The 15,380-nt window shown below is 42.2% G+C and overlaps 1 protein-coding gene across 1 annotated transcript in view; it reads left to right on the forward strand.

The window, feature by feature from the left end:
* The window catches only part of hira (histone cell cycle regulator a), a 166,780-nt gene that overhangs the window by 897 nt on the left and 150,503 nt on the right, over nucleotides 1-15,380 (forward strand). Inside the window, 2 exon segments of the mRNA XM_072498209.1 lie at nucleotides 13,116-13,178; nucleotides 13,793-13,903. Coding sequence (XP_072354310.1) covers nucleotides 13,116-13,178; nucleotides 13,793-13,903 — 174 coding nt within the window.

The following is a 15,380-nucleotide window of genomic DNA, read 5'->3' on the forward strand; positions in this document are numbered from 1 at the left end:
GTCCCCTTATTCTAGGATTCCCCCTGGTTCTAGCCACTGCAGCCAGCCTTTCAACTTCTATCCTGCGAAGCTTGCTCTCAGAATCATTTACATTTCAATGAGATCAGAGCTTATTCTTTTAACTTCAATGCTATAAGTCCATGTTACTCAATCTCTCAATCGTAGGACAATGCTTTTAACCATAGAATCCCTACAATGCAGGACAGCATTGTCCTGCCTCTTTTGGACATCAATGGCAAATCCACCTAATCTGCACATCTTTGGACTGTGGGAGGAAAACCCCAGAGGAACGCACGCAGACATGGGGAGAATGTGCAAACTCCACACAGTCGCCCAAGGTCTGAATTGAACTCCGGTTGCTGGTGTTGTGAACCACTGTGCAGCGCAAACCACTGTGCAGCGCAAACCACTGTGTCACTGTGCTGCCAGTGGTTGGCACCGCTGCCTTACCACGCTTGCAATCCAGGTTGAGTTCTGACCGTGGGTGATTGTCCGTGTGGAATTTGCACATTCTCCGTGCATGGGTTTCCTACGGGTACTCTGGTTTCATCCCACAGTCCAAAGCTGTGCATGTTAGGTAAATTGGTCATGTTAAATTGCTCTTAATGTCCAAAGGTTGGGTTGGGGAGTAGGTCCAGGTTAGGGTACAGACCTAATGGGCTGAATGGCCTCCTGCACTGTAGGGATTCAATGATTCTTAGATATGGAGGCCCAAATTTTCTACAGTACTCTTGGAGTGATCTCACCAAATTGTACATTTGCAGCCCTTGCTCGTGAACTCCATCCCATTGTAATAAAGACTGACACACCATTTGCTTTTTTAATTATTTGCTGTAGCTGCATGTTAACCTTCTCTGTTTCTTGTACAATAGCACCCAAATCCCCCCGAACAAAATGCTTAATAGATTCTTAGCATTTGAAACAAATTCTGTTTTTGTACTCGACAAAAGTGAATAACCCCACGTTTCCCACATTATACCTCACCTGCGCAACCTTGCTCACTCACTTAACCTATATTACTTTTCCTACTCTTCGTGTCTTCCGCACAGCTTACTCTTTCACCGAGCTTCCTTCAATTTTTATGAATTCATGGGATCTGAGCATCTCTAGCAAGATCAGCATTTGTTGCCCAACCCTAATTTACCTTGAGAAGGTGGTGGTGAGCTGTATTCTTGAACCGCCACAGTCCATCTGGTGCATGTGCACCCACACTGCTGTTAAGAAAGGAGTTCCAGGATTTTGACCTAGGGACAGTGATATAGTTCCAAGCCAGAATGGTGTGTGGCTTGGAGCAGATAATGGTGTCCCCATGCACCTGCTGCCCTTGTCCTTCTCGAAGGTAAATATGGCAGGTGGAAAGAAGCTTGGCTAGCTGTAGCTGTGTTACTTATATATGATACACACTGCTGCCAATGTGTGGCATTGGTAGAGGGAGAGAATGTTTAAGGTGGCGTATTGGGAGCTGATTAAGTGGGTTGGTTTGTCCAAGATAATGTTGAGCTGCTTGAATGTTGTTGGAGCTGCCCTCATCCAGGCAAGTGAAGGGTATTCCATCACACTCCTGACTTTGTACCTTGCAAAGGCTTTGGAAAATCAGGACGGTTGTTACTTGCTAGTTATAAGCTGAAACCTAAATGTTATCCAGGTCTTGTGCATATGAGTATGGACTGCTTCAATATTTGAGGAGTTGTGGGTGGTACTGAACTCTGTGTTATCATCAGTAAACATCCTACTTTTGACCTTCTGATGAAGCAGCTGAACTTAGTTGGGCATCGGGCTCTCCCCTGAGGAACTCCTGCAGGTATTTCTGGTGCTGGGATAATTGGCGTCCAACAGCCACAATCATCTTATTTTGAACAGGGTGTGACTCCAACCAGTTTGATTCGCCGATTTCCACTGACTTAAATTTTACGAGTGCCCTTGATGCTATACTTGGTCAAATTTTACCTTGGTGTCAAAGGCAGTCCCTCTCAGCTCACCTCTTGAATCCAGCTCTTTTGTCCATGTTTGCACCAATTCTATACTGAGACCTGGAGCTGAATAGCTCTCGCAGAACCAAAAATGAACGTCGGTGATCAGGCTATTTTGCCGAGTAAAAGCCTCTTGACATCGGCATCAACTATATTTTCCATCACTTTGCTGATGATCAAGAGTAGACTGATTGACAGGTAATTGGCTAGAATGGATTTCTGCTACTTTTTGTGGACAGGACATTTGGACAACTTACCATGTTGTCAGGTAGATGTCAATGTTATAACTGCCCTGGTGCATCGTGCCTCGGGGTGAGATTAGTTCTTGAGCACAAGTCTTCAGGAGTACTCCTGGAATGATGTCAAGACCCATTGCCTTTGCTGTATCTAATACCTTCAGCCATTTCTTGTTATCATGTGAGTGAATCAAATTGGCGGAAGACTGGCATCTGTGGTGTCGTGGACTCCGGGGAGGCTGGGTTGGATCATCCATCTGATGTGTTTGGCTCTCCCATCATTGAGGATGGGGATACTTGTGGAGCCTCCTCCTCTGTTTTGCTTAATAGTCGATCACCATTCACACCTCGGTGTGGCAGGACTGAAGAGCCTTGATTTAATCTGTTAGAACATAGAACAATACAGCGCAGTACAGGCCCTTCGGCCCACGATGTTGCACCGAAACAAAAGCCATCTAACCTACACTATGCCATTATCATCCATATGTTTATCCAATAAACTTTTAAATGCCCTCAATGTTGGCGAGTTCACTACTGTAGCAGGTAGGGCATTCCACGGCCTCACTACTCTTTGCGTAAAGAACCTACCTCTGACCTCTGTCCTATATCTATTACCCCTCAGTTTAAAGTTATGTCCCCTCGTGCCAGCCATTTCCATCCGCAGGAGAAGGCTCTCACTGTCCACCCTATCCAACCCCCTGATCATTTTGTATGCCTCTTAAGTCTCCTCTTAACCTTCTTCTCTCCAACGAAAACAACCTCCAGTCCATCAGCCTTTCCTCATAAGATTTTCCCTCCATACCAGGCAACATCCTGGTAAATCTCCTCTGCACCCGCTCCAAAGCCTCCACGTCCTTCCTATAATGCGGTGACCAGAACTGTACGCAATACTCCAAATGCGGCCGTACCAGAGTTCTGTACAGCTGCAACATGACCTCCCGACTCCGGAACTCAATCCCTCTACCAATAAAGGCCAACACTCCATAGGCCTTCTTCACAACCCTATCAACCTGGGTGGCAACTTTCTGGGATCTATGTACATGGACACCTAGATCCCTCTGCTCATCCACACTTTCAAGAACTTTACCATTAGCCAAATATTCCGCATTCCTGTTATTCCTTCCAAAGTGAATCACCTCACACTTCTCTACATTAAACTCCATTTGCCACCTCTCAGCCCAGCTCTGCGGCTTATCTATATCCCTCTGTAACCTGCTACATCCTTCCACACTATCGACAACACCACCGACTTTAGTATCGTCTGCAAATTTACTCACCCACCCTTCTGCGCCTTCCTCTAGGTCATTGATAAAAATGACAAACAGCAACGGCCCCAGAACAGATCCTTGTGGTACTCCACTTGTGACTGTACTCCATTCTGAACATTTCCCATCAACCACCACCCTCTGTCTTCTTTCAGCTAGCCAATTTCTGATCCACATCTCTAAATCACCCTCAATCCCCAGCCTCCGTATTTTCTGCAATAGCCTACCGTGGGGAACCTTATCAAACGCTTTGCTGAAATCCATATACACCACATCAACTGCTCTACCCTCATCTACCTGTTCAGTCACCTTCTCAAAGAACTCAATAAGGTTTGTGAGGCATGACCTACCCTTCACAAAGCCATGCTGACTATCCCTGATCATATTATTCCTATCTAGATGATTATAAATCTTGTCTCTTATAATCCCCTCCAAGACTTTACCCACTACAGACGTGAGGCTCACCGGTCTATAGTTGCCGGGGTTGTCTCTGCTCCCCTTTTTGAACAAAGGGACCGCATTTGCTGTCCTCCAGTCCTCTGGCACTATTCCTGTAGCCAATGATGACATAAAAATCAAAGCCAAAGGTCCAGCAATCTCTTCCCTGGCCTCCCAGAGAATCCTAGGATAAATCCCATCAGGTCCCGGGGACTTATCTATTTTCAGCCTGTCCAGAATTGCCAACACCTCTTCCCTCCGTACCTCAATGCCATCTATTCTATTAGCCTGGGGCTCAGCATTCTCCTCCACAACATTATCTTTTTCCTGAGTGAATACTGACGAAAAATATTCATTTAGTATCTCGCCTATCTCTTCAGACTCCACGCACAATTTCCCATCCCTGTCCTTGACTGGTCCTACTCTTTCCCTAGTCATTCGCTTATTCCTGACATACCTTTAGAAAGCTTTTGGGTTTTCCTTGATCCTTCCTGCCAAATACTTCTCATGTCCCCTCCTTGCTCGTCTTAGCTCTCTCTTTAGATCCTTCCTCGCTACCTTGTAACTATCCATCGCCCCAACTGAAACTTCACACCTCATCTTCACATAGGCCTCCTTCTTCCTCTTAACAAGAGATTCCACTTCCTTGGTAAACCACGGTTCCCTCGCTCGACGCCTTCCTCCCTGCCTGACCGGTACATACTTATCAAGAACACGCAGTAGCTGATCCTTGAACAAGCCCCACTTATCCAGTGTGCCCAACACTTGCAGCCTACTTCTCCACCTTATCCCCCCCCAAGTCACGTCTAATGGCATCATAATTGCCCTTCCCCCAGCTATAACTCTTGCCCTGCGGTGTATACTTATCCCTTTCCATCATTAACGTAAACGTCACCGAATTGTGGTCACTGTCCCCAAAGTGCTCTCCTACCTCCAAATCCAACACCTGGCCTGGTTCATTACCCAAAACCAAATCCAACGTGGCCTCGCCTCTTGTTGGCCTGTCAACATATTGTTTCAGGAAACCCTCCTGCACACACTGTACAAAAAACGACCCATCTATTGTACTCGAACTATATCTTTTCCAGTCAATATTTGGAAAGTTAAAGTCTCCCATAATAACTACCCTGTTACTTTCGCTCTTATCCAGAATCATCTTCGCCATCCTTTCCTCTACATCCCTAGAACTATTAGGAGGCCTATAAAAAAAACTCCCAACAGGGTGACCTCTCCTTTCCTGTTTCTAACTTCAGCCCATACTACCTCGGAAGAAGAGTCCCCATCTAGCATCCTCTCCGCCACCGTAATACTGCTCTTGACTAGCAGCGCCACACCTCCCCCTCTTTTGCCTCCTTCTCTGAGCTTACTAAAACACCTAAACCCCGGAACCTGCAACATCCATTCCTGTCCCTGCTCTATCCATGTCTCCGAAATGGCCACAACATCGAAGTCCCAGGTACCAACCCATGCTGCCAGTTCCCCTACCTTGTTTCGTATACTCCTGGCATTGAAGTAGACACACTTCAAACCACCTACCTGAACACTGGCCCCCTCCTGCGACGTCAAATCTGTGCTCCTGACCTCTATACTCTCATTCTCCCTTACCCTAAAACTACAATCCAGGTTCCCATGCCCCTGCTGCATTAGTTTAAACCCCCCCCCCCAAAGAGCACTAACAAATCTCCCCCCCCAGGATATTTGTGCCCCTCAGGTTCAGATGTAGACCATCCTGTCTGTAGAGGTCCCACCTTCCCCAGAAAGAGCCCCAGTTATCCAGAAATCTGAATCCCTCCCGCCTGCACCATCCCTGTAGCCACGTGTTTAAATGCTCTCTCTCCCTATTCCTCATCTCACTATCACGTGGCACGGGCAACAACCCAGAGATAACAACTCTGTTTGTTCTAGTTCTGAGCTTCCATCCTAGCTCCCTGAAAGCCTGCCTGACATCCTTGTCCCCTTTCCTACCTATGTCGTTAGTGCCAATGTGGACCATGACTTGGGGCTGCTCCCCCTCCCCCTAAGGACCTGGAAAACACGATCCGAGACATCACGTACCCTTGCACCTGGGAGGCAACATACCAAACGTGAGTCTCTCACGCTCCCACAAAATCTCCTATCTGTGCCCCTGACTATAGAGTCCCCAATTACTAATGCTCTGCTCTTCTCCCCCCTTCCCTTCTGAGCAACAGGGACAGACTCCGTGCCAGAGGCCCGTACCCCATGGCTTACCCCTGGTAAGCCCCCCTCCCCCCCACAAGTATCCAAAGCGGTATACTTGTTTCTCAGGGGAACGACCGCAGGGGATCCCTGCACTGACTGCTTTTTCCCAGCCCCTCTTACAGTTACAACTTAGTTGTTCGTAGGATCGCTCGGCCCTGAGCATCGCATGCTACTTGCGTCAGTATCATGTATACGTTACACCTAGTCCCTTCATCTAAGTTGTTAATGTAAGCTTGTAAATAGCTGAGCTCCAGCACTGATTCTTTTTGCACCTCACTTCATATAGGCCACAAACTGAAAATGACTTGTTTATTTCTATTCTTTTTCCTGTTCTTAAATCAATTCTCTAACCATGCCAATATATGACTTTCAACCCCATGAGCCCTTATGTTGTGCAATAACTGTTTGGGTGGCATATTATTTCATGTCTTTCAAAAATTCAGGTATATTATATCCACTGGGTCCGATTAATTTACCCTGCCAGTTACATCCTCAAAAAAAGTCTAAATTTGTTAAACATGATTTCCCTTTCACAAAGTGCTTGAATTGAGGTAGTGTGTATAAGCATCAAGTGAAGGAAATGGATTGAGACGAGTGATTAGAAGAAATCCAGTTGATGACCCATGAAGTTTCTGGTACTGGTCTGACATGGGTGTTTGTTGTGTGACTTGCATGATTTCATTTGCTCTGTGGAATCACTCCGGGCTGTTAGTAAGATACTTAATTCTGCAAAGAAACTTTTTCACATTTATAATACTTAACAATGACATTATCTTTGGATTAGCAAGGACAGGTATTCCATCTGTATTCAGACTTTGATATTTGGAACTTTTATACAATACCACAGAATTGTTAGAAGACGCCTCCTTCAAGGGGTGTGTGTGTGTTACTTTCTCCATAAACCCCTGTTTCTTCTTTAAAGGCACTCTTAAAAACCTACCTCTTTGGTCAAGTATTTGGTTATCTTTGGCTCAGTTATTGCATTGTTTTTGTGAAATGTCTTGAGGAGTTTCACTGTTGAAGATGTTATATGAATGCAGCCCCATCTGGATATTCCTAAAATAGTCCAGTGTTTCCTACGAGTTCTTGCAAATGCTGCTTTGATATTTTTTCTGCTTTTGCAATGGTGGATGTAGGCATCTGAGATATGTGAAGCAGTTTGTGCAGCTTTGATTTTATTTTGAATGCCATGAGTACTGCTTGTAAATTTACTTGGTCTATTTTAACTCGCAGCTGTTCATTTTATTAGCCCGTTAATGTAATTTCAGCACAAGGAAGGCAAGTGCTGTTTCGCTTGAGTTTTTGTGCCAAAAAATACTCCATTCTTCTAGAAGTGGACTTTAAAACAGAGGAAGACTAAGGAAGTTCTGGATAGACAATGTCAATAGTCAGTTATCATAAGAAGGGCTACAGATGACTGAAGCAACTTGGCAAGTTCAGACCACCAGCAAGCAATGAGTGAATTCATGGTTTGTTGAGCTGATGGATGGAAATTTACAAGTAATAGGCTGCAGTTCTCACCCGTCAAATGTTGGAAATGTTTTAATTGAGTCATTAAATTTAAGCAGTTAGTGTAATTCCCAAGTATGTTATGAGGGAAAGTTGAAAGGAAATTTGATGGATGTGATCAAATTCATGAGGGGCCTAGGTAGAGTAGTAGGGAAGAAACTGTTCCCATTGCCACAGAGTCAAGAACCAGAGGGCACTGATTAAAGTGATTCGGAAAAGAACCAAAGACAACATGAAGAAACATTTCTACGCAGCAAGTGACAAGGGTCTGGAAGCACTGCACTCTTCATAGTGTGGTGGAAGCAGATTTAATTTTGGCTTTTAAAAAGGAATTCGGTACGCGTCAGAAGTGAAAATAATTTGCCAGTTTATCGGGAGAAAGACATTGGAGTGGAACTAACTGAGTTGCAGGGAGTCAGCAAAGGCATGATGGCCAAATGGCCTTCTCCGGGGCTGTAGTCATTCTATGCTGCAAAAGAGGAATGTGAGTTTTCATTTAACTCAACACCTGGAAGAGCTTGACAGTCTGTCATCCTGTGACATTTTGTCTCCTAACCTAACAGCTCAAACAAAAGTCCATGTTTGATTACACTTGATAACTGGTAGATGATTGCAGGGGCCAAGTGGCTAGTGAGGTAAGCTTGAGTCTGTGATTTATGTTGAAGCCCTTGGTAGGATTGGTTCTTTACAATTTATTTACACCCACAGTGTATTTATTTTGCTCAGTTTGTTGCTTTATATTGACGCATAGTTTCTGGCTTCGTCTCAGAGATTGAAGAAATGGGAGCTTGGAACTTGCTGTTGTGCTGTAGATATCAAATTTCAGTGGGGAGAAGGAAAGAGATTTTAATATAACTAAAGTGTGAAGTGATTCGTATTGATAGAATGAATTAGGTTGGTCACCATTTTTAAAAATGAATTTAGAGTATCCAATTCTTTTTTCAATTAAGGAGCAATTTAGCGTGGCCAATTCACCTACCCTGCACATCTTTGGGTTGTAGGGGTGAGACCCACGCAGACACGGGGAGAATGTGGAAACTCCACATGGACAGTGACTTGGGGCCGGGAGCGAGCCTGTGTCCTCAGCGCCATGAGGCAGCAGTGCTAACTACTGCGCCACCGTGCCCCCCCCCCCAATTAGATTGGTAACCAGAGGACATATTTGAAGTGGTTGGTAAAAGAATCAGAACCAATATGAGAAAATAATTTCTTACATAGTGAGTTGCTGCAATGTGGAGTTCACTACCTAAATAGGTGGTGGAAGCAGATTCAGTAATAATTTTCCAAAGGATATTTGAAGTGGACAGATTTTCAGGGCTATGGGGAAAAAACACGCTAAGTGTGACAAATGGATAGAGCTGGGACAGGCAGGGTGGGTTGAATAACTTTGCCGTTGTTGTGTCATGTTAAGTCATCTTAGATGCCAAATCTGAAGATGCTGGAACTACGCAGCAGATCTGTAAGTATAGGTCAAGTGCAAAAGCTTTCACCGAGAAATGCTCGATATACAAAATGTTAGAACTTGTTTTTTCTCCTTTGAGATGCCTAGCTACTGTGCGTTTCCAACTTAGGTTGATATTTTGAACCCTTTTGTGGTGGTCTGTTTGTATGGTTTAGTGAAATTACCATATATTTTGGACTGGAAGGCAGTGCCACCACTAATACGACCAACCCTTAAAGGCAGCCCTTAAACATCTGGAGTATTGTGACTGCCTTCTTTTTTAAATAGACTGATCTTTTTTAAGGAAATATGTAAATGTGTCAGAAACACATTATGAGGGAAAGTTGAGAGGATGTTTGATAGAGGTGATCAAAATCATGACGGACCTTGGTAGAGTAGTAGGGAAGAAACTGTTCCCATTGCCAAAGAGTCAAGAACCAGAGGACAATAAATACACTGTGGGCGTAAATAAATTGTAAAGAACCAATCCTACCAAAGGCTTCAACATAAACATGTGTCAAAGAAGGTTTACTAGATTAAATACCAGGTTCGGTTTGTATCCACCAGAGTTTAGAAGAGTATGAGGTGACTTGATCAAAACCTTTAAGATCCTGAGTGGTATTAACAAGGCGGATGTGGGGCGGATGTTTCTTCTTGGAGAATCCAAAACTAGGGCTTTTAAAAAAAGGTGTCGTTCATCTTAAGAGGGAGATGAGGAGAAGTGTTTTCTCTCGAGAGGGTTGTGAGTCACTGGAACTCTTTTCCTCAAAAGGCAATGGAAACTGAATCTTTGAATATGTTTAAGGCAGAGCTAGATGGATTCTTGATTAACAAGGGGGTGAAAGGTTATTGGAAGTAGGCAGGTATGTGGAGTTGAGATTACAATCAGATCAGCTATGACCTTATTGAATGGTGGAGCAGGCTTGAGGGGCCAAGTGGTCTACTCGTGCTCCTAAGCCGTATGTAAAAATTTGTATGTATCTTTTAATATTCTGAAGTTGTGGATTTGCATTGCGATTCAAATATTTTGTAGCTGTTGGGGAAAATGTACAGTAAGAAGTCTTCCAACACCAGGTTAAAGTCCAATAGGTTTCTTTCGAATCACTAGCTTTCGGAGCACAGCTCCTTGGGTGAATGAAGAGGTGGGGAAAATGTATATGAAGCAGATGAAGGGTATAGAACAGTTTATTGCAAGGTGAAATGAAATGAAAATCGCTTATTGTCACGAGTAGGCTTCAAATGAAGTTACTGTGAAAAGCCCCTAGTCGCCACATTCCGGCGCCTGTTCGGGGAGGCTGGTACGGGAATTGAACCGTGCTGCTGACCTGCCTTAGTCTGCTTTCAAAGCCAGCGATTTAGCCCAGTGTGCTAAACCAGCCAGGGTAAACGGGTGAGAATTGGCTTTGTGAATGTTGGGAGGCGCAAGGATTCCACACTTCTTATTACCCTCTCTGTGAAAAAAAATATTTCTTGAATTCCCACCTAAATGACCAGGCTCTAATTTTAAGACCATGTTCTTGACTCTCCTGCCAGTCAAAATAGTTTTTCTATTGATTCCTTTTATCATGTCAATACTTCAAACTGATCATCCCTGCGTCTTCTACACAGATGGGAATACACACTAAGTTTATACTTTCTGCCCATATTTATCCCTCTAAGTCTTGGTACTATTCTGATGAGTCTGCTCAACCTGCTCTGATCTGTAGTGCAAGTATAAAAACAGTACTGCAGATGGGATCAGTCGAAGACCTTGTACAACTGAAGCATTACTTCCATTCCTTTGTAATCTAGTCCCCTTGAGATAAAGGCCAGCATTTCAGTAGCTTTTCTAACTGCTTTTTGTATCTGTCTGATAGATTTAAATGATTTGTGCATTTGGATGCCCAAATCTCTTTCCTGCTCTAGAGTAGCTATTTCTCATCATTTACAAAATACTCTATTTATCTTCCTTAGATCCAAAGCACAAAGCCTCACATTTACCTATTTCAATGAAGGCCGTTTCCGGCAGTGCTGCCGCTCATTTGATCTGTTTTATGTCCCTTTGGAGCTTCCTAATCCCCATTGCACTATTTATTGTCCCCCTTGGTTTGGTGTCGTCTGCAAGCAGAGAGAACAAGAAGCAGATTGAACATTGAGGATTGTTGGCAAACGTGTAATTTTTTAATATCTTTTTTTGGTACAAATATACTAAAGCGATGATTTGACTTGTTCTTTCTCCTTCTCAAACTTGAGACTATACCCTTTAAAGTGCCCCCATCTTCCTTCGCCACTCTCTCACCATTAATATAGTTATTTTTACTAATGACATTTTATATTACTTGCCAGTTTTTTGGTTTCTTTTTACAGCTTTGCATATTCTTTTCACCTCTTTGTGGTTTTCCACAATTCCCCGAGGCCACCGGATTATCACCTTTCTTGACATTTGTGTTAGTGACTCCATTTATCTTTATACTGCATATTACCTCACATGTTGACCATAATTACTTGACTGTACAAATGGAACTTTTCATTGTGTTGTAATAGGCACTCTTTAAACACCTCCCACAGTTTTCCTGTAGATTTACCTGTTAACAAGTCCGCCTTATTTAGTATGTTTACTCATTTCTTCAAAGAAAATCTTACTTAAGTTAAAACTTAGTGTGTGATCTTTCTTCTCGAATTGAATGTTAAACTCGATCAAGCCTTTCCCGGTTTTCAAGATGCTCCTTTACTTTAAAATCTTAATTAATTCCAACTTGTTACGTGTATTGCAAATAGTAACCATTATATGATATAATTTAATACTAAATTTGCGAAGGACAAAGATCAGACCGCATCATCTAATACCAAAAAACTATATCAAAACCGATATTTAAGAATGTCGTGAGATGAGCTTTTTGCTACCTCAGTGCGCTTCATTAATGCTAAAGTAGGAACAGACTTGTAACACCCAACACTTTTCCCTTGTCCTAAATCATTCAAACTGTTCTCCAGTTACAGGTTTGGAAGAAAAAAAAGGAGGATTGTACTGCAGGACGTTTTCACATTTTAGATGTATGCTGTTTGGAAAGTTTGACATTCCCAGGATAAGACTTTACTGAAATCTTAGTAATGGAGCATTGTAAGGTTTTGAATAGGTTGTTCAATGATGTCTTGGGCCACTGCCTTGAATTTATTTGAAGTGAAAGGTTTTCATAGAAACAAAAAAAGTGCTGTCACTCACTAGTAAATGAATATGAAAAAGGAAAGCGAATTTAGCTGTTTGACCAAGACACTTTTATTTGTTTGGATGTAAGCTGTCCGCTCGTCAGTAATCTGATCAGCCTACTGTGGGTTTCCAGCATATTCCATTGCTATTTTAGATTTCTTGCATTCAGTTTTTCTTTGTGTGGTGTAGTTAAAGTCTTTTGGTTAAACCTACTATATCAGGAAAGGGGGTGGAATTAAAGTGGGAATCATTTGAACAGATCAATAATATATTGGAGAAAAACAGGGTGATCATTCATGATAATTTTATTTGTCTTAAATTCAACTAGGATCTGGTGAATTATCTTCAGCTCTGACATTGTCCTTTACCTTTGATATTAACAGAGCTGGAAAAAGATGTCCTAATCTGTTCTAATGAATGACCTTGAGTTTGCAGTATAGACCATAATGTTACTAGTGTTGAGGCTGGGCGGGACACAGTTCAGAAAAAGTCGGATGTATTGAATGCACTGAAGATTGAGTGGAAAGCATTTTGAAACTCAGTAAGTTTTAGGAAATAAGCTTGAAGACTCTAAAAAAACAGAGTGACTGAAAATTACATGAAATGCAAGAAAATCAGACTGAAATAATAAAATGACCCAAACGGTGGGACTGAAAATTGGCAGGGGAAATCAGTAAGCCTTCTTCAGAACATGTATTTTTGGAAGGTTGTGCCTAGTTACATAGGAGTTGCCAGGACCTCTATTGAACAAGCTGTAAATAGCTAAGGACAGATGTTGTCTTTCACTTCATTGCAAAGCAGGAGTGAGGTTTGTGCTTCAGTTTTAATAAATATAACTTTTTTTTGCAGGTAAGCCAATATTTTCTGTGGACATTCATCCCGATGGAACAAAGTTTGCAACAGGTGGACAAGGTAAGAAGCAGGATGTAGGCAGCTTACTATTTAATTTAGAGATGGCATGACCCACAAAGCCCCAGTGACATACATGATGCTGCCCCCTTTTATAGTTTGCCTTGTGACCACAAGAAACTGTGCTGTGACATTTCAACAAGTGAGTCTGTTACCCTCGACAGCAGAATGATTTGTTTATTTGGTCCTTTATATCAAGGATTGCAAGCGATGGACTCACTGATCCTTCCCATCACCATGTGGCAGCTGGATGCCACACTGCTGTGGAAATAATAGCCTTTGCATACATTGCTGTATGCAATGGTCTTTTCAAATGTCCACTTGCTCTGATGACATGAATAATGTACCATAGAATTCCAAAGCTATTTCTTATTGTGGCACTTTTGCCCCGCCTGGGGAGATGAATTTCTGCTGCATCGCTGTGGTCAATTCATGACCGTTCAATTAATTGTTGACTTTTTACTTTGGACATGTACAGATCAGATTGTGTTCATGCCATCCCTGCCCATCCCTAAATAGAAGCTATCTATAAATTGTTACAAGAGTTGCTTTATAAAAATAAAAAAAATCTTTTTTAAAACGATTAAAATGGCTCAATGTTTAATTTCCACCTACAGGAGAGGATTCAGGGAAGGTTGTCATATGGAACATGCCACCAGTTGTCCAGGAGGAGGATGAGAAGAATGAGGCTATCCCCAAAATGCTTTGCCAAATGGATAACCACCTAGGTACATGCGATTATATATGCACAAAGCACCTTTTATGTGTCACTTAGGAACTTTTTTACCCAATATTTCAATGATTTTTCATATAATTTGCTATTTACAGGTCTCAGAAACCTTATTCCATTTGGAGGGTCCTATAATGTTCCAGTTTGCTCTTTCATGTGTAATGACTATCTTTGTGAGATATGAGTTTAAATATTTCTTCTATTTATTCTCTATGTCAGTGTCCTGCTAAATGATGGAGAATAGTCAACCCATAGAACCATAGTTACTAATTGGCACATCGGCTCAGAAAATCAAGATGTAGACTCAGTCTAGGCTGGGCTAAGCATGGGAGGAAAACATTGGTGGGAGTTGCCGATAGGCTTCCAAACAGGAATGATAAGGTAGAGAACGGCATTAAAGAGAAAAATAAGAAGGAGATGTATGTAATGATGGGTGACTTTAATCTACATATAAACTGGGCAAACCAAATCAACAATAATACTGTGGCTGATGAATTCTTGGAGTGTGTATGAGAAGACTTTTTAGACCACTATGTCAAGGAACCAACTAGGGACCAGGTTATCCTAGATTTATTATTGTGCAATGAGAAGGGGTTAATTAACAATCTTGTGTGGGGTACTTTAGGGAAGAGTGACCATAACGTGATAAGATTCTTCATTAGGATGGAAAGTGAAGTAGTCCAAACTTCAGCTAGGGTCTTAAATCTAAAAAAGGAAACTGCAAATGTATGAGGGGTGAGGCGGCTTGGATAGATTGGGGAACTTCATTAAAAGGCATGATGGTGGATAGGCAATGGCTAATATTTAAGGAACGAATGCATGCATTGCAACAATTATACATTCCTTTGTGGGGTAAAAACACAACAGGTAAAAAGCGGCTCCACCATGGCTAACAAATGAAGTTAGGACAGTCTTAGACCCAAAGAAGAATCATATAAAGTTGCTAGAAAAAGCAGCAAGTCTGAGGAGCCGTTTAGAATTCAGCAAAGGAGAACCATGCGATTGATTTTAGAGGGAAAAAATTGATAGTAAACCTTTATACGAAACATGAAGGCAGACTGTAAAAGCTTCCATAAGTATGTTTAAAAAAAGATTAGTGAAAACAAATGCAGATCTGAAATGGGAGAATGTATAATGGAGAATAAGGAAATTGCAGAGCAATTAAAGAACTACTTTAGTTCTGTCGTCGCTGAAGAAAAGACAAATATCTTACTAGGGAAATGCTAGGGAACTAGGGGTCTAGTGAGGAGAAGTGCAACTGAAGGAAATTAGTATTAGTGAAAAAATAATGCTGGAAATTTAATGGACTGGAAACCAATAAATCCAAAGGACCTGATAATCTACATCCTAGCATACTAAAGGAGATGGCCATAGAAATAGTGGATATCTTGGTTGTCATCTTTCAAATTTCTGTAGATTCTGAAACCTTAGATTCCAGCAGATTGGATGGTGGTAAATGTAACTCCACTATTTAG

Source organism: Scyliorhinus torazame, chromosome 1 (genome assembly GCF_047496885.1).
Source record: "Scyliorhinus torazame isolate Kashiwa2021f chromosome 1, sScyTor2.1, whole genome shotgun sequence".
NCBI lineage: Eukaryota > Metazoa > Chordata > Chondrichthyes > Carcharhiniformes > Scyliorhinidae > Scyliorhinus > Scyliorhinus torazame.